Genomic DNA, 21,020 nt, shown 5'->3' with positions numbered 1-21,020 from the left:
TCAGTGTCATAATGGTATGAGACTAGAAATCAGCTACAAGAAGAAACTAGGTAAAAGCACAAGTGCATGGAATCTATACAACCATTGGTGGTCACTGTAAATATAAAAAAGAAAATAAACTAACACCTTGAGACAAATGAAGGTGGAAATATAACATTCTAAAGTCTATGGGATGCAAGAAAGGCAATTCTAAGAGAGAAGTTTATAGCAATACAGATTACATCAGGAAAGAAGAAAATTACAAATAGTCTAAACTTATACCTAAAGGAACTAGAAAAAGAATAAACAAAGTCCAAGCTAGTAGAAGGAAAGAAATAATGAAATCATAGTGAAAACAAATGAAACAGAGAAAGAGGGAAGGAAGGGTGAATGAAGAGTTTGTTCTTTGAAAAGATAAACAAAGTTGATAAAACATTAGCCAGACACATCAAGAAAAAAGAGATTTGGCCCAGATAAATAAACTCAGAAGTGAAAGAGAAGTTAAAATGGACACCATAGAAATACAAATATAAGAAATTACTTATGAAAAATTATACCCAACAAATAGGACAAACCAGAGAAATGGAAGGATTCCTAGAAACATACAATCTTCTAAGACTGAATCCGGAAGAAACAGAAAATCTGCACAGACCAATTATTAGTGAGTAAATTGAATCAGTCATCAAAAAATTCTAACCAACCAAAGTCCAGGACTAGATGCCTTTACATGTGAATTCTGCTGAACATTTAATGAAGACTTAATTATTCTTCTTAAACTATCCCCCCAAAAACTGAACAGAAACTCATTCTATGAGGCTGGCATCACCTTGGTACTAAAACCAGACAGAGACACTATGAAGAAGAAAATTACAAGCCAATATCACTAATCAACACAGAGGCAAAATTACTCAACAACATATTAACAAACCAAATTCAACAATTCATTAAAAAAAAATCATATACCATAATCAAGTGAGATTTATCCCAGGGAAAGAAGGGTGAATGAATATCCACAAATCAATCACTGTGATAGACCACATTAACTAAATAAAAGATAAAAATCATGGGATTATCTCAATAGATGCACAAAAAGACTTTTCACAAATTCAGCATCCATTTATGATGGATGCCCTCAACAAAGTGCATACAAAGGGAATTTGTGTGTGCTCAGTCTTAGTTGTTTCTGACTCTTTATGACCCCATGGACTGTAGCCCGCCAGGCTCCTCTGTCCCTGGGATTCTCCAGCCAAGAACACTGGAGTGGGTTGCCATTTCCTCCTACAGGGGATATTCTAACCCAGGGATCAAACATATGTTTCCTGCATTGGCAGGCAGATTCTTTACCACTGAGCCACCTAGGAAGCCCAAATGAACATATCTGAACATAAAAAGGCCACATATGATAAACCCACAGCTAATATTATACTTAATGGTGAAAGGCTGAAAGCATTTCCCTATGATCACAAACAAGACAAGGATGTCCACTCTCTCCACTTTCATTAACATAGTGCCGGAAGCCAGTGTGAGGAATCCCGCCCGTGACAAGGTCATGAGGAAGGAAGCTGACATACGCAAGGCGTGTTCAGACTTCAGGGGCCCCTCTGGAAATTCCTAAGCATGTACCCCAACAAAAAATCTGCCGGCTTTTGTGCTCTGCTTTTCCACTTTTCTGATATTCTCTGGAAAAAAGTCAATTCAGGGCTTTAGTCTTCCGCATTTGAAAGGGATGTTTCAGTTAAACCCCTCTGATAGCTCTCTAGCCTGCCTAACAGGTTCCCCAGACCTCTTACAGCTTGTGAATTGCTTACAGCGCCCCAACCGCAGGAAGCACAAAGCTTAAAAGCATCTTAAAGATACAGAGCCTTTTCTAAGAGTTAAAAATCATACTGGTGATTGGTTTTCACTGTTGACTCAATGATTGCTGCCAGGCCTCCATATTCTTTTATCTTTTAGGCACCTGGGAGGATGTTAATCAATGTATACGGGATATGGAAAAGGATATATAGTAGTTTTGCTGTTAGCGACACTAGACTTTTGAGTTAATTGCTTTTCTCTTTGTTATATATCACTGCACTCCTCTTGTATCCTTGCTATGTAAGAATGTAACTTTATTTAGTGCTTTCTGAGAGTGGCACCAGACCTTGGGAAGATCAACACAAATAAGTCTTCTGATTGACAAACCCTTATCAGAAAAAAGGCTGTAAAATATTAATTGGCCCTTTTGGCTGGAAGATGATGTAAATTACCTAAGACTTGTGTATACAATTAGGTATGCAGAGAGAAAAGCCTGGTTTTGATAAGAGTCTGGACTGCTAACGCTGCATAACTTTGTGTTACCCATTGATCTCCATGTTTTATCAAAAGTATAAAAGGCCTTCTGAACAATAAAGGATTGGACCAGTTTCTCGGACTAGTCTCTGGGCCTGGTTTCTTGGGAATCTGGCTCCCCCCGTGTCTCTCTCTCTCTTCTTCTCTCCCTTTTCCTCCCTCTGCTCTTTACTTTAATTTCAGGCTGAATTTCCATCTGGGGCATGGAGGCTCGCCAAGTCTACTTAGTTGCCCTGGCTGTTAAGTCCCGTGCGAAAGGGAGCCTAAGGCGAGGCACCCTTAGATATTCAAGTGAGCGCCGGTGGCCCAACGTAGATGGTGCAAATTCCCTGTCTGGAATTTCATTGGTCTTCCGCGTAATCCAAGCTATTCAGCCCTCTTCTTCCACTTGATTTTCCTACTACACTGATGTTTCTTAATCTAATCTTATGTCAATAAATAAATAAGTCTTTCTCACGCCAACGCCATCCACACTTCGAATTCCCTGGATCCACTGGGGCTGGACTCTGGCGACATAGTAAAAAATTTTCATCCACAGCAATCAAACATTAAAAAATTAAATGAATCCATATTGGAAAGGAAAAAGTAAAACTGTTTTCAGATGACATGGTATTATATATTAAAAATCCTATTGATCCTACCAAAATACTATTAGAACTTAAAAAAAAAAAAGTAAAGTTGCAGAAAATAAAATTAGCATATAGAAATCTGTTGTATTTCTATATGCTAGTAACAAAACTATGACAGAAATTAAGAAAAGAATCCCACTTACAATTGCATCAAAAAGAATAAAATACATAGGAATAAATTTAACCAAGGAGGTTAAAAACCTGTATTCTGAAAAGTATAAGACACTAATAAAGGAAACTGAAGAAGACACAAATAAATGGAAACATATTACTTGCTCATAAACTGGAAAAACTAATATTGTTATATGCCCATACTACCCAAATCAATCTACAGATTCAGTGAAATTCCTATCAAAATACTAATGGCATTTTTTACAGAGCTAAAATAATCCTACAACGTGTATGAAAATACAAAAGATCCTGAATATTAAAGCAACCTTGAAAAAGAAGAACATAGCTGGAGGAATCACAATCTAATTGAAACTATACAATAGCATTATAGTAACTAATTTCATAGTTATAGTCATTTAAAAGTATGATACTGGTGCAAAAATAGACACATAGGTCAATGGAACAGAATAGAGAACCCAGGAATATACCCACATTTATATGGTCAATTAATCTACAGTGAAGGAGACAAGAATATACAATGGAGAAAAGAATAAAACTGGGCCAATTTCTTACACCCTATATAAAAATAAACTCAGAATGGATTAAAGACTGAAGTATAACCTCTGGAGTGATGAAACTCTTAGAAGAAAACGCAATCTCTGTGCTCTTTGATGTTGGTATTGATAGTGTTTTTCTGGTTTGGTCTCAGGCAAGGACAACAAAAGCAAATATAAACAAATGGACTGCATCAAAAGCTTTTTTTTTTTTTTGGCCAGGGAGGGAAGAGGCATGCCACCCAATTTCTAGGATCTTAGTTTCCCCAACCAGGGATTGAATCTGGGCCTATAGCAGTGAAAGCACCAAGTCCTAACCACTTGACCACTAGGTAATTGCCAAACTAAAACACTATCGCACAGAGAAGGACACCATCAGTAAAATGGAAAGGCAAACTCCTGATTGGAGAGAATATTAGCAAATGTTGTATCTAATAAGCTAATATCTAGATGGGATAACCCTTTGCACAGAAAAGCAAATAATCAATAATATCTAGATTGTATAAAGAAGTCATACAAATCAATGTCAAGTAAAATCCAATTTAAAGATGGGAAGATGATGTGAAAAGACATTTCTCCAAAGAATGCATATAAATGACCAATAGACATATGAAAAGATGCTCAATATGACTAATACTCAGGGAAATACAAATCAAAACCACAGTGAGATACCATCTTTTTGATGATCAAAAAGATAACAAAATAACAAATGTTGGCAAGGATATGGAGAAAAGGGAACCCTGACACACTGCATATAGTAAATATATGTAGTACACTCCATGTAGTACATGACCCCAGTAGTTATTTATGGGTATGAGAGTTGAAGTTTGGGCGGAGAATTGGTGCTTTGGAACTGTGGTGCTGTGTGCTGTGTGGTGCTCAAGACACTTGAGACTCTTGAGAGTCTCTTGGACAGGAAGGAGATCAGACCAGTCAATTCTAAGGGAAATCAACACTGAATATTCATTGGAAGGACTGATACTGAAGTTGAAGCTCCAATACTTTGGCCACCCGATGTGAAGAACCGACTCACTGGAGAACACTGTGATGCTGGGAATGATAGAGGAGAGGGGGGCAACAGAGGATGAGATGGTTGGATGGCATCATGGACTTAATGGACATGAGTCTGAGCAAACTCCAGGAAAGAGTAAAAGACAGGGAAGCCTGGTGTGCTGCAGTCCATGGCGTCACAAAGAGTCGGATACTACCGAGCAACTAAACAACACGCACTCTTGGTGGGAATGTTAATTGGCATAGCCACTATGGAAGAACTTCCTCAAGAAATTAAAAATAGAACTACCATGCTGCTGCTGCTGCTGCTAAGGCACTTCAGTCGTGTCCGACTCTGTGCGACCCCATAGACGGCAGCCTACCAGGCTCCCCCGTCCCTGGGATTCTCCAGGCAAGAACGCTGGAGTGGGTTGCCATTTCCTTCTCCAAAGAACTACCATATGATCTAGCAATTCCACTTCTGGATATTTGCCCTAAGAAAATAAAAACACTATAATTGAAAAGATGGATGTGTTCACTGCAGCATTATTTACAATAGCCAAGATACGGAAGCAACCTAAATATCCATCAGTAGATGAACCAATAAAGATGGGATACACACACAGATACAGTGAACTATTACTCAGGCATAAAAAATAATGAAATCCTGCTATTTACAACATGAATGGACCTAGAGAGTATTATGGTAAATGAAGTAGGTCAGACAAAGAAAGAAAAATACTATATGACCTCACTTGTATGTAAAATCTAAAAGTCAAACAAAGTAAAATAGAAACAGATGTAGTTACAGAGAACAAACTGGTGGCTGAAATAAGTGAAGGGAATTAAGAGGTACAAACCTGTAATTACACAAGGATAATAATAATTCACAGGGATATAATATACAGTATAGGAATATAGCAATAATACTGTAATAATTTTGTGTGGTAACAAATGATTACTAAATTTATCATGGTGATCACTGTGTTATTACTTTGATTGTCAAATCACTATGTTGTACACCTGAAATGAACATAATATTGTATGTCAACTGTACTTTAATAAAATAAAATAAGTTATATGGCAAGCTAATTAAAAAAGAAATTCAACTTTATGGTAACTAATACAGAACAAGTATAGATTTAACTTAGTTTTTTGGCAACATGTATATCGGTGGTTTTTCACAATTAATTCAGCAAATGTTTGTTGTACATCTACTAATCAAGCTACTGTTAGAAACTAGGGGTACAGTCAAGGTCCCTACCTTCTATATTCAAATTTTAATTGGGAATTCAAGAATTCAAATTATTCTAACTTAGGAAATGGATAATTAACAAGTAAATATGTAAATAACATTGTATCAAGAACTATGAAAAACTATACTAAATGATAATACAGAGAGAAATATATTTAGATACCATCTTAGAGGTGGCATTGAGTTGAGATAAAAGGGTTTATATGAACCAGAAATGTGAAAAAATGTGGAAAGACTAATCTACATTCTTAAAAAGGAAAAAAGATTAGTGATGGAACAGATACATAAACAATTATAGACCAATACATCTGAAAACTTAAAGAAAAAGCATTCTAGAAAATAGTTTTTCAAACATGACTCTAAAGGAAATACAGGAGTTGAGCAATATTTTAACTATGAAGAAACTTAATCAGTATTTAACAGTCTTTAAGGAGGGTGAGAGAGCACTAGCACAGAAAATTTCCATCCTAACTTGCAAAATGAAGTTATCAAGTTTGCATATACCAATTCGGGCAAGGTATATATGAGAAAGAAGACTTACATGCTGATGTCATTTATGAACCTAGATGCAAAATTCTGAATAAAATATTAGCAAAATAAATCCAATAATATATGAAAAGAGAAATGACATATAATCAAGTTGGTTTATACCAGAAGTGCAAGCTTGCTATGATATTTTAAATGTTTTAACATAATTTATTACATTAATAGATTAAAGGAGAAAACTGCATGTAATCTCAATAGGGACAGAATGAAGCTTTATTTTTACCTCATATCATATATTACTTACCTAATGAAAGTGAAAGTGAAAGTCACTTACCTGTGTCTGACTCTTTGAGACCCCATGGACTTAGTCCATGGAATTCTCCTGGCCAGAATACTGGAGTAGGTAGCCTTTCCCTTCTCCAGGGGATCTTCCCAACCCAGGGATTGAACCCAAGTCTCCCACATTGCAGGTGGATTCTTTACCAACTGAGCCACAAGGGAAGCCCAAGACCACTGGAGTGGGTAGCCTATCCCTTCTCCAGCGGATCTTCCTGACCCAGGACTTGAACCAGGGTCTCTTCATTGCAAGTGGATTCTTTTCCAACTGAGCTATCAGGGCAGCTTAGTATTTACCTCATATCATACATTAAAATAATCTCAGATTAATAATAATTATGATAATAATAAAACAACTTCAGAAGACATACATATGAAAGGCTAAGCTGAGAACTTTTAGAAAGAGATGGGATAATACTTTTATTGCCTCAGCATAGAAAATAATTTCTATAATTAATAAAAGTATCTCATTATAAAATCAAAGATTTGATAAACACTCATTAATAGGTACATGAAATGATGTTTGACTTTATTGATAATTAGAGAAAAATATTAATAGCCCAAAGAGGATCATTTTATACACAGAGACTGATAAATATGTTAACATTTTATAATGTTATTAATGAAAACATGTCAGTCTATTCAGGCTTCTGTAACAAAATACCACAAGCTGGGTGACTTTATAACAACAGAAGCTTATTTTTCACAGTTCTGGAGGCTGGAAATCTGAAATCAGGGTGCCAATATGGTTGATTGAAGGCCCTCTTTTGGGTGTCAGAATTTGCACTGTATCCTCACATGGCAGAACAGGCTGGGGAGCTCTCTTGGGGTTCTTTTACAAGGGCATTAATCCCACTTATGAGAGCTCTACCCTCATGAATTACCTCTCTAAGGCCTCACTGCTGCTGCTGCTGCTAAGTCACTTCAGTCATGTCCGACTCTGTGCGACCCCATAGACGGCAGCCCACCAGGCTTTGGGATTCTCTAGGCAAGAACACTGGAGTGGGTTGCCATTTCCTTCTCCAATGCACGAAAGTGAAAAGTGAAAGGGAAGTCGCTCAGTCGCGTCCGACGCTTTGCGACCCCATAGACTGCAGCCTACCAGGCTCCTCCGTCCATGGGATTTTGCAGGCAAGAGTACTGGAGTGGGGTGCCATCGCCTTCTCCAAAGGCCTCACTATTACCATCATATTGGGCATTAAGATTTCAATATATGAATACTGAGCAAACGCAGACATTCACACCATAGCAATGTGCAACAATGGGAACACTTACATATATTGCTAGCAGAAGTATAAATTGGCACAAGCAATTTGAAAGATATTTTTACATTGTCAGACAAAGTTGAAGATGCATATATCTTGAGCAATTCAACAACCTGTGGTTACCTTAGAGAAACCCATGCACAGGTGAATCAAGAGATATGTGAAAGTATATCTGTAGCAGCATTTTTCTGAAAGGAAAAAATTTGAAACTCTAATTTCCTTTCATAGAGGAATGGATAAACATTCTCTTGCATAATTACACTATAGAAATAATACATTATACAGCTGTGAGAGAAATAAACACAGCAACACAAATCAACATGAATGTATTTCACAAGCATAATATTGAAGGAAAAAGGAATGGCAAACGACTTCTACATTCTTGCCTTAAGAACCCCATGCACAGTATAAAAATGCAGAAAGATGTGACACTGAGAGATGAACTCCCCAGGTCGGAAGCTGTCCAAAATGCTCGTGGAGAAGAGTGGAGAAATAGCTCCAGAATGAATGAAAAGTCTGAGTCAAAGTGGAAAAAATGTCCAGTTGTGGATGTGTCTGGTGGTAAAAGTAAAGTCCAATCCTGTAAAGAACAGTATTGCATAGATCCCTGGAATGTTAGGTCCATGAATCAAGGTAAATTGGAAGTGGTCAAACAGGAAATGGCAAGAATGAACATCATTTTAGAAATCGGTGAACTAAAATGGACTGGAATAGGCAACAATCCCTTAGAAGAAACAGAGTAGCCCCCATGTCAACAAAGTCTCAAAAACGACAGAATGATCTCGCTTCATTTCCAAGGCAAACCATTCAGTATCACAGTAATCCAAGTCTATGCCCCAACCACTAATGCCAAAGAAGCTGAACAGTTCTATGAAGACCTACAGGACCTTCTAGAACTAACAGCAAAAAAAGATATATTTTTCATCACAGGGGATTGGAATGCAAAAGTAAGAAGTCAAGAGATACCTGGAGTAACAGGCTAGTTTGGCCATGGAGTACAAAATGAATCAGGGAAAAGGCTAACAGAGTTTTGCCAAGAGAACACACTAGTCAGAGCAAACACCCTCTTCCAACAACATGAGAGATGACTCTGCACGTGAACATCACCAGATGGTCAACACTGAAATCAGATTGATTACATTCCTTGCAGCCAGAGAGGAAGAAGCTCTATACAGTCAGCAAAAACAAGACCAGGAGCTGACTGTGGCTCAGATTATGAACTCCTAATTGCCAAATTCAGACTTAAACTGAAGAAAGTAGGGAAAACCACTAGACCATTTAGATATGACCTAAATCAAATCCCTTATGATTATAGAGTGGAAATGACAAATAGATTCCAGGGATTAGATTTGATAGAGTACCTGAAGAACTATGGATGGAAGTTCATAATATTGTACCAGAGGTGGTGATCAAGACCATCCCCAAGAAAAAGGAATGCAAAAAGGCAAAATGGTAGTCTGAGGAGGCCTTACAGATAGCTGAGAAAAGAAGAGAAATGAAAAGCAAAGGAGAAAAGGAAAGATAAACCCATCTGAATACAGAGTTCACAGAATAGCAAGGAGAGACAAGAAAGCCTTCCTAAGTGAACAGTGCAAAGAAACAGAGCGGGGGTGGGCGGAGCGGGGGGGGGGGGGGGATAAAAAAAACAGAATGGGGAAAGACTAGAGATCTCGTCAAGAAAATCAGAGATACAAAGGGAATATTTCATGGAAAGATGGGCACAGTAAAGGATAAAAATGGTATGGACCTAACACAAGCAGAAGAGGTGGAAAGAATACACAGAACTATACAAAAAAGATCTTAATGATGCAGATAGCCATGGTGGTGTGATTGCTCACCTAGAGCCAGACATTTTGTAGTAAGAGGTCAAGGGGGCCTTAGCATCACTACAAACAAGCTAATGGAGGTGATGGAATTCCAGTTGAGCTATTTCAAATCCTAAAAGATGATGCTGTGATAGTGCTGCGCTCAATATGCCAGCAAATTTGGAAAATTCAGCAATGGCCACAGAACTGGAAAAGGTCTGTTTTCATTCCAATCCAAAGAGAGGCAACACCAAAGAATGCTCAAACTACCACACAATTGCACTCATTTCACACACTAACGAAGTGATGCTCAAAATTCTCCAAGACAGGCTTCAACAGTACGTGAACTGAGAACTTCCAGATGTTCCAGCCAGCTTTAGAAAAGGCAGAGGAACCGACATCAAGTTGCCAACATCTGCAACAAGAGAATTTTAGAAAAACACCTGCTTCTGCTTTATTGACTATGCCAGAGCCTTTCACTGTGTGGATCACAATAAACTGGAAAATTCTTCAAGAGATAGGAATACCAGACCACCTGATCTGCCTCTTGAGAAACCTGTATGCAGGTCAGGAAGCAACAGTTAGAACTGGACATGGAACAACGGACTGGTTCCAAATTGGGAAAGAAGTACGTCAAGGCTATATATTGTCACCCTGTTTATTTAATATATGCAGAGCACATCATGCGAAATGCCATGCTGGATGAAGCACAAGTGGGAATCAAGATTGCCAGGAGAAATAGCAATAACCTCAGATATGCAGATGACACCACCCTTATGACAGAAAGCAAAGAAACAGAATCTCGTGATGAAAGTAAAAGAGGAGAGTGAAAAAGTTGGCTTAAAACTCAGCATTAAAAAAACAAAGATCATGGCATCTGGTCTCATCACTTCATGGCAAACAGACGGGGAAACAATGAAACAATGACAGACTTTATTTTCTTGGATTCAAAAATCACTGCAGATTGTGACTGCAGCCATGAAATTAAAAGACGGTTTCTCCTAGGAAGAAAACCTATGATAAACTCACATATGTCTTAAAAAGCAGAGACATTCTTTTGCCAACAAAGGTCCATCTAGGCAAAGTTATGGTTTTTCCAGTAGTCATGCATGGATGTGAGAATTGGACCATAAAGAAGGCTGAGAACCAAAGAATTGATGCTTTTGAACTGTGGTGTTGGAGAAGACTCTTGAGAGTCCCTTGGACTGCAAGGAGGTCAATCCAATCCATTCTAAAGGGAATCAACCCTGAATATTTATTGGAAGCACTGATACTGAAGCTGAAGCTCCAATACTTTGGCCACCCGATATGAAGAGCTGACTCATTGGAACAGACCCTGATGCTGGGAAAGATTGAAGGCAGGAAGAGAAGGGGATGACAAAGGATGAGCTGGTTGGATGGCATCACCAACTCGATGGACATGAGTTTGAGAAAACTCCAAGAGATGGTGAAAGACAGGGAAGCCTGCCATGCTGCAGTCAACGGAGTAGCAAAAAGTTGGGCACAACTGAGACTGAACAAGAACACCTGAAATATAATATGGCATGTGAAACTGAATAGGGGGAAAAATTAAGATTCCATTAAAGTACTGGAATAGTTTGAACTTTTTCCTGAAGATAATGTATGGGCCACTGAATTTTCTAAGTAGTTTTTAAGCAAGCACAGAAAATACAAAGCAGAGAGAGAAACTGGTAACTGACTTCATAGAGCACAGAAATTCTGCTAATTGAGAGCTTGCAGAAGGGAATTCTGAATAGAAATTCCCTAGGGGCAGGAGGAGAGGGGGACGACAGAGGATGAGATGGCTGGATGGCATCACTGACTCGATGGACTTGAGTCTGAGTGAACTCCAGGAGTTGGAGATGGACAGGGAGGCCTGGAGTGCTGTGATTCATGGGGTCGCAAAGAGTTGGACACGACTGAGCAACTGAACTGAACTGAACTGAGGGTACCTGCAATCATGCTTCCTGAATATGGAAACCTAGCATATCTCCTCCTGAAAGCATTTGAATTAACAAATTATAGCTACTTAAGAGTTTTGCCAAGAAAATGCACTGGTCATAGCAAACACCTTCTTCCAACAACACGAGAAGACTCTACACATGGACATCACCAGATGGTCAACACCGAAATCAGATTGATTATATTCTATGCAGCCAAAGATGGAGAAGCTCTATACAGTCAACAAAAACAAGACCAGGAGCTGACTGTGGCTCAGATCATGAACTCTTCATTACCAAATTCAGACTTAAACTGAAGAAAGGGGAAATTGCTAGACCATTCAGGTATGACCTAAATCAAATCCCTTACGATTATACAGTGGAAGTGAGAAATAGATTTAAGGGCCTAGATCTGATAGATAGAGAGCCTGATGAACTATGGACTGAGGTTCGTGACATTGTACAGGAGACAGGGATCAAGACCATCCCCATGGAAAAGAAATGCAAAAAAGCAAACTGGCTGTCTGGGGAGGCCTTACAAATAGCTGTGAAAAGAAGAGAGGCGAAAAGCCAAGGAGAAAAGGAAAGATATAAGCATCTGAATGCAGAGTTCCAAAGAACAGCAAGAAGAGATAAGAAAGCCTTCTTCAGGGATCAATGCAAAGAAATAGAGGAAAACAACAGAATGGGAAAGACTGGAGATCTCTTCAAGAAAATTAGAGATACCAAGGGAACATTTCATGCAAAGATGGGCTCGATAAGGACAGAAATGGTCTGGACCTAACAGAAGCAGAAGATATTAAGAAGAGGTGGCAAGAATACACAGAAGAACTGTGCAAAAAAGATCTTCACGACCCAGATAATCATGATGATGTGATCACTAATCTAGAGCCAGACATCTTGGAAAGTGAAGTCAAGTGGGCCTTAGAAAGCATCACTACGAACAAAGCTAGTGGAGTGGAGATGATGGAATTCCAGTTGAGCTAGTTCAAATCCTGAAAGACGATGCTGTGAAAGTGCTGCACTCAATATGCCAGCATATTGGAAAACTCAGCAGTGGCCACAGGACTGGAAAAGGTCAGTTTTCATTCCAATTCCAAAGAAAGGCAATGCCAAAGAATGCTCAAACTACCGCACAATTGCACTCATCTCACATGCTAATAAAGTAATGCTCAAAATTCTCCAAGCCAGGCTTCAGCAATATGTGAACCGTGAATTCCCTGATGTTCAAGCTGGTTTTAGAAAAGGCAGAGGAACCAGAGATCAAATTGCCAACATCCGCTGGATCATGGAAAAAGCAAGAGAGTTCCAGAAAAACATCTATTTCTGCTTTATTGACTATGCCAAAGCCTTTGACTGTGTGGATCACAATAAACTGTGGAAAATTCTGAAAGAGATGGGAATACCAGACCACCTGACTTGCCTCTTGAGAAATCTGTATGCAGGTCAGGAAGCAACAGTTAGAACTGGACATGGAACAACAGACTGGTTCCAAATAGGAATAGGAGTATGTCAAGGCTGTATATTGTCACCCTGCTTATTTAACTTCTATGCAGAGTACATCATGAGACATGCTGGACTGGAAGAAACAGAAGCTGGAATCAAGATTGCCCGGAGAAATATCAATAACCTCAGATACTCAGATGACACCACCCTTATGGCAGAAAGTGAAGAGGAGCTAAAAAGCCTCTTGATGAAAGTGAAAGAGGAGAGTGAAAAAGTTGGCTTAAAGCTCACCATTCAGAAAACGAAGATCATGGCATCCAGTCCCATCACTTCATGGGAAATAGATGGGGAAACAGTGGAAACAGTGTGAGACTTTATTTTTGGGGGCTCCAAAATCACTGCAGATGGTGATTGCAGCCATGAAATTAAAAGATGCTTACTCCTTGGAAGAAAAGTTATGACCAACCTAGATAGTATATTCAAAAGCAGAGACATTACTTTGCCGACTAAGGTCTGTCTAGTCAAGGCTATGGTTTTTCCTGTGGTCATGTATGGATGTGAGAGCTGGACTGTGAAGAAGGCTGAGCGCCAAAGAATTGATGCTTTTGAACTGTGGTGTTGGAGAAGACTCTTGAGAGTCCCTTGGACTGCAAGGAGATCCAACCAGTCCATTCTGAAGGAGATCAGCTCTGGGATTTCTTTAGAAGGCATGATGCTGAGGCTGAAACTCCAGTACTTTGGCCACCTCATGCGAAGAGTTGACTCATTGGAAAAGACTCTGATGCTGGGAGGGATTGGGGGCAGGAGGAGAAGGGGACGACAGAGGATGAGATGGCTGGATGGCATCATGGACTCGATGGACGTGAGTCTGAGTGAACTCTGGGAGATGGTGATGAACAGGAGGCCTGGCGTGCTGCAATTCATGGGACCGCAAAGAGTCGGACATGACTGAGTGACTGAACTGAACTGAACTGAACTGAACTACTTAAGATAACTTAAATTTGGAATCAGGAGGGGAGAAGCAGAGTGAGGCACAATAGGAAAAAGAGGTATACCTCAGAGGTATCTCACAACTTGTTTCTGCTTCTCCCTTAAATATTAAAGGACCACCAGTTACAGAAAGCTTTGAACAGATTCAGAGACTTAAATCAATAAACAGAACAACTCAATTCAGAGGACATAGCACACAGCAGGAAGCAAAAGAAAGTTCACAAAAAAATATACTGTGTACACAGAAATAAGAGACGATATTATACACGTAAAAGGTGACTAAGATGCTATAAAATGAGAAAGAAGAAAGGAATTTGAAACGTGTATAAATGTAGTCACAATTTTTTTAAAAAAATCAAAGGTTTGAAAGCAAAATGATAGACATGGAAAACTGAAAATCTCAGTATGCTTGGCCAAGCCTTCAGTCCTGGGTCCTTCCTAGATCTTGTAGATAACCAACTATCCAATCAAACAAAATAGTCACCAATACATAATTGTTCTGTGGCTGCTTATATGAGATTATTATATAGTCAGTGGACAATAACAAAATGATACTGATGATTTGAAAAGACCAACTGGTGCTTGAAACCAATGTTAGAGTCAGTGGTGTGGCTTGCCCAAAGCAATAATTCGATCAAGTTTGATGGTGCCATGGTTTAGGGCATAGAAGTTTGATGACATCCCTTCAATTGCCCCAGCATGGGGTTTCCTTCACCTGGCAAGATCTCATTCTGAGTGGGCAGAATGCCATCACCACCAACCAAGTGTATATTCATTGAGGAAATAGGAAACTCAAGAAGCGTTTACTGAACATCCTATAAACTGATCTCTCCTGAATTGCCCTGCTGAGAAATTCTTAGAATTTCTCCTGAGTTTTAAGATACATATCAGAGTGCTTGTTTTCACAAATACATTTGTGTGTCCACTTCAAAAGATAGACCCAGCCCTGTCAAATTTTATAATACGAAGAAAAAAAGTGATGATTTTAAAAACCTATAGAAAGGCACCTCATTTAAATAATAAGAGTCAATGTGTCATCTGACTTCCCATTAGTAAAACTGAATACACAAGGCTGGAGAAAATGCCTTCAAAATTTTGAAGTCTCTATCTAGCCAAATTATCTAGCTGGTTAATGTAAAATAAAGATATTTTGGGGTATTCAGAGTCTCAAAAATTTTATGTTCACACACCCTTCAACAAAGAGGTACTAAAAAATGTGTTTTTAACAAAACAAGAAAGATCAAAGCATTGGACCCAGTAAATGGTGACTTCAACCCAGGGAATAAAGAAAGAAAATTTCAGGAAACAAGTACTAGGTTACCTCTGCGTTTACCACAAGGAAAATATTATGGAGCACCATTTTAATTACCTACTGGAAAACTTAGAAAACTGAGCACATTTTTAAAGTGAAATTATTAACTTTATGGGAAATATTGTAAATATACATATAGGAAAACTTGATTATAACTTTCTCAGTAGTTAACAACATGTATATATTAAATAACAATGTAAATACTATAAATTTAGCTAAACACTATGATATTAACTTGAAAAAAGAGATGTACAGGTAGGTATACTATGTGGCAGAAATAGTTTCATGTGTCATATAAGAAGCCAATAATGAACAAAATTACATATTAAGAGAGCAGTATAAGAATATTTATTTGAGATAATGGAGACATTTCAGAACAAAGAGCTGCAAAAATCAAAACTGTTTTCTTTTGGTAACTAAAGTGAGGAATGAGGAGAAATGGGGCCATGGTGGCGTTTTAATATTATTTGTTTTGTTTTACCCGACTTATGTTGATAAAAATAAAAATTTTTATAAAAGATGATAAATGAGATGGACGAACCTAGAGCCTGTTATACAGAGTGAAGTAAGTCAGAAAGAAATATTAATGCATATATATGGAATCTAGAAAAATAGTACTGATGAAACTATTTACAGAGAAGAATTGGAGATGCAATTGTAGATAATGGTCTGGTGGACACAGTAGGGGACTGAGAGGGTAGGACAAACTGAGAAAGCAGCACTAACGTATATACACTATCATATATAAAATATGTAAAATGTAAAATAGAAAACTAGTGGGAAGCTCCTGTATAACACAGGGAGCTCAACCTGGTGCTCTGTGATGACCTAGAGGGGTGGAATGGGGGAGGGGGGTGGAGGGAGGCTCAAGAAGGAAGGGATAATATATATAATTATGACTGATTTGCACTGATGTATGGCAGAGGCCACCACAACATTGTAAAGCAATTATTCTCCAATAAAAGAATAAGAAATTTTTTAAAAAAGATAATGTCAGCACCATGCAAGATGGATGAGAAGAAGGAGGAGGTGCATTTTACTTTTATATTTTCTATTTTTCTCTTCTTAGGAAATGGTATATCTCGGTACCAATGACAGAAAATGACGCGCTGAAAGAGGTTAGAGGAAATCGAGCGGCTTTTCTAGACTGCTTTGTTGCAAATAGTCTTTTCCTGCTGACTTTTCCTTTGTTGACAATACCTGAGATTCCTGGGTTTTTACCAATATCTTCACCGCGGGGTAGTCAGTTAATAGCAAATTGGCCTGCTTGTGTTCCTTCATTTATTGTGGTGGTAGCTGACATGGAGACCTTTCAGACAAATGATTCATTCCTTACTTGGACCAGAATCAGAGTGCCTCCAAATATTCTGACTGAAGATGAAAGACACAATGTGTCTGATGTGATCCTATCACAGGATGGAATATTTTTTTTAATAAATGGTATTCTCTACTTTAAAAATTATGATACATTTACAAGACTGGGAAGCAATGCAAGTCTTCCTGATGGTGGAATTATTGGCATTACATCAAGAAAGTGGTGTTGGATCAACTATTTTTTAAAGGTTAGTAAAAGATTACATATATATGTATATTACACCTGCACATTTAGATGTATTTACCGAACTGTTTAATCTTCCCAGGTGGCCTAGAGGTAAAGAATTTGCCTGCCAATGCAGGAGATGCGGGTTCAATCCCTGGGTCGGGAAGATCCCCTGGAGAAGGAAATGGCAACCCACTCTAGTATTCTTGTCTGAGAAATCCCATGGACAGAGGAACCTGGTGGGCTACAGTCTGTGGGGTTGCAAAAGAGTTGGACGTGACTTAGCGACTAAATAACAGCAGCAGCTATTTTTGGTTGTAGGTTTTTTTCTTTTATCTCTTTATTTACATTGTGCCACTCCTTCTGGCCTGTAGAGTTTATCCTGAAAAGTCAGATAATTCTCTTATGGTAGTTCCCCTATATATAACTGGTTGCTTTTCTCTTGTTGCTCTTAAGATTCTCTCTTTATCTTTAATTTTTTTTTTTTTGTCACTTTAATTATATTTTGTCTCTGTGTTCATCTTGTTTGGCAACCCTCTGTGCTTCCTGGACCTGGATATCTGTTTCTTTTCTCAGGTTAGTGAAGTTTTCAGCTCTTATTTCTTCAAATAAATTCTCTGCCCCTTTCTTTCTCTCTTCTCCTTTCTTTTATCTTCTCCCCAATAATGCAAATGTTAGTATGATGTTGCATTGATATGGTCCCAAAGGGAGATGGTTTTCACTACTCTGTCTTCCTGACCACTGATTAATTTCTCTGTATCATCTAATCTTATTGTCAATACCTTCTACGATGTTTTTCATTTTAGCTTTTATATTCCTTTGCTCTAGCTCTTTTTATATATTTTCTAACTCTGTTGAAATTCTTACTATATTCATTCATTCTCCCAAATTCATTGAGCATTTTGTGTTCATTATCTTGATCTTTTTATCAGATATATTGCTTATCTCCACTTTGCTAAATTCTTTTTCTGGGATTTTGTCTTGTTTCTTCATTTGGAACATAATCATCTGCCTCATTTTCCCAGTTCTTTACTGTTTACTTCTATGTGTTAGATAGGTCAGCTGTGTCTCCTGAACTTTTAGAAGTAGCTTTACATAGGAGGCAGTCTGTGAGGCCCAGCAGCACACCCCTTTAGTTATGAGAACTATATTCTTTAGTGGTACCGCTGACGTGGATGGTGGGGCTGACTAATGGGCATGCTGATCAGTGAGGCTGGCACCTGGCCTAGCTGGCTGTGAGGCTGCCCTTTGGGTGGTGGCTGTGTGCCCGCTGGAGAGCAGGGTAGGCTTTCTGCTTGGTTGGTTGTGTGGCCCAGCAGATATGGGGCTTCTGCAACCCCTTGGAGGACAGGGCTGGATTTCTGTGTAGCTGTCTGCATGGATCAGGTGGCCTCTTGGCTGGTGTGAACCTGTTGCAGAATGGGGCCAAGTCAAACAACTCTGAATACAAAGTTAAAACAAATTAATGCAAGCTACCAGAGCTTCCCTAAGATGACGTATGTAACAGCTACACCCCCATATCAATTAAATAAATTGAATTTGTTATTTAAAAACCTTACCACAGAGAAAACTTCACGCCAAGAGTATTTCACCAGTGAATTCTATGATATATTTTTAAAATAAATGCCACAATTTCTAAAATCTTTCAGAAAACTGAACAAGGAGGATAATTCCTGATTCATTCAGCAAGGCCAGCATTATGTGATACCACAACCAAGAATAACACATGACAAGCATATAAAACTGAAAACCAATATATCTTACTAACAAATATTTAAAACCTATGAACAAAGTGTTAGTAAACCAGATCTAAAAATATATAAAAAGGAAAATACATCATGACCAAGTGGGTTTATATTAGGAATAAAAGAGTGACTTGCAATAGAAAATCAATCAACATAATTCACCTTATTAGGAAATAATTTTTAAAACCCATATGATCATCTCAGTAGGTACATATAAAAGCATTTGACAAAATGTAGTATACACAATTGATTTTAAAAAATCAGCAGATTAAGAATAAAAGAGAACTTCCTCAACCTAACACAGAACATTTATGAGAAACTTTAAGCTAACATTGTCCAGTGGTAAGAGACTGTTATTTACTCTGCTCAGATTTTATGTAAAAATGCTGTTGTTGGTTAAACTTACCATTTGGAGTTCATTTTTTATTAACACCATTTGCTCCTTTGTTCCTTTCTTCCATTTCTTGCTTAAAATAAGGAAAAAAGGTGAGAATGTTTGCCGACACCACATCTATTCAACATTGTATTGACAGTTCTAGCAGGTGCAATGAGTTAAGAAGTGAATAAAAAGAATCTGTATTGAAAAGGAGACTGTCTTTATTCAAACACCTTTAAATATAGAAAAGATTATGAAATCTATTTTTTTTAAGTTACAGGGCTAATAAATGTGTTTACCAGGTTGCAGTATGTTAATATCAATATAAAAAAAATCAACTGCATATTTATATAGCAATTTAATTTTGTATATGAAAGATATAAACATATTAATGAGCAATCAGAAATAAAAGGAATCCAAATTGGAAAAGAAGAAGTAAAACTCTCACTGTTTCCAGATGACATGATCCTCTACATCGAAAACCCTAAAGACTCCACCAGAAAATTACTAGAGCTAATCAATGAATACAGTAAAGTTGCAGGATATAAAATCAACACACAGAAATCCCTTGCATTCCTATACACTAACAATAAGAAAGTAGAAAAAGAAATTAAGGAAACCATTCACCATTGCAACGAAAAGAATAAAGTACTCAGGAATATATCTACCTAAAGAAACTAAAGACCTATATATAGAAAACTATAAAACACTGGTGAAAGAAATCAAAGGGGACACTAATAGATGGAGAAATATACCATGTTCATGGATCAGAAGAATCAATATAGTGAAAATGAGTATACTTCCCAAAGCAATCTACAGATTCAATGTAATCCCTATCAAGCTACCAGCGGTATTTTTCACAGAGCTAATGGAAAAAGCAAGAGAGTTCCAGAAAGACATCTATTTCTGCTTTATTGACTATGCCAAGTCCTTTGACTGTGTGGATCGCAATAAACTGTGGAAAATTCTGAAAGAGATGGGAATACCAGACCACCTGACATGCCTCTTGAGAAATCTGTATGCAGGTCAGGAAGCAACACTTAGAACTGGATATAGAACAACAGACTGCATCCAAATAGGGAAAGGAGTACGTCAAGGCTGTATATTGTCACCCTGCTTATTCAACTTATAGGCAGAGTACATCATGAGAAATGCTGGACTGGGAGAAACAGAAGCTGGAATCAAGATTGCCGGGAGAAATACCAATAACCTCAGATATGCAGATGACACCACCCTTATGGCAGAAAGTGAAGAGGAGCTAAAAAGCCTCTTGATGAAAGTGAAAGAGGAGAGTGAAAAAGTTGGCCTAAAGCTCAGCATTCAGAAAGCTAAGATCATGGCATCCGGTCCCATCACTTCATGGGAAATAGATGGGGAAACAGTGGAAACAGTGTGAGACTTTATTTTTTTGGGCTCCAAAATCACTGCAGATGGTGATTGCAGCCATGAAATTAAAAGATGCTTACTCCTTGGAAGAAAAGTTATGACCAACCTAGATAGTATATTCAAAAGCAGAGACATTACTTTGCCGACTAAGATCCGTCTAGTCAAGGCTATGGTTTTTCCTGTGGTCATGTATGGATGTGAGAGTTGTACTGTGAAGAAGGCTGAGCGCTGAAGAATTGATGCTTTTGAACTGTGGTGTTGGAGAAGACTCTTGAGAGTCCCTTGGACTACAAGGAGATCCAACCAGTCCATTCTGAAGGAGATCAAGCCTGGGATTTCTTTGGAAGGAATGATGCAAAAGCTGAAGCTCCAATACTTTGGCCACCTCATGCGAAGAGTTGACTCATTGGAAAAGACTCTGATGCTGGGAGGGATTGGGGGCAGGAGGAGAAGGGGACGACAGAGGATGAGATGGCTGGATGGCATCACGGACTCAATGGACGTGAGTCTGAGTGAACTCTGGGAGTTGGTGATGGACAGGGAGGCC

At 38.3% G+C, this 21,020-nt stretch overlaps 1 protein-coding gene across 1 annotated transcript in view; it reads left to right on the top strand.

Annotated features, from left to right (window-relative positions):
• The window catches only part of CATSPERE (catsper channel auxiliary subunit epsilon), a 152,645-nt gene that overhangs the window by 56,465 nt on the left and 75,160 nt on the right, over window positions 1–21,020 (top strand). The window contains exon 9 of the mRNA XM_069545510.1: window positions 16,496–16,988. Coding sequence (XP_069401611.1) covers window positions 16,496–16,988 — 493 coding nt within the window. The remainder of the gene's footprint in view (window positions 1–16,495; window positions 16,989–21,020) is intronic.

Source organism: Ovis canadensis, chromosome 12 (assembly GCF_042477335.2).
Source record: "Ovis canadensis isolate MfBH-ARS-UI-01 breed Bighorn chromosome 12, ARS-UI_OviCan_v2, whole genome shotgun sequence".
NCBI classification, from domain to species: domain Eukaryota; kingdom Metazoa; phylum Chordata; class Mammalia; order Artiodactyla; family Bovidae; genus Ovis; species Ovis canadensis.
The sequence above is the reverse complement of the archived record's forward strand: the minus strand, read 5'-3'. Positions and strand labels throughout refer to the sequence as shown.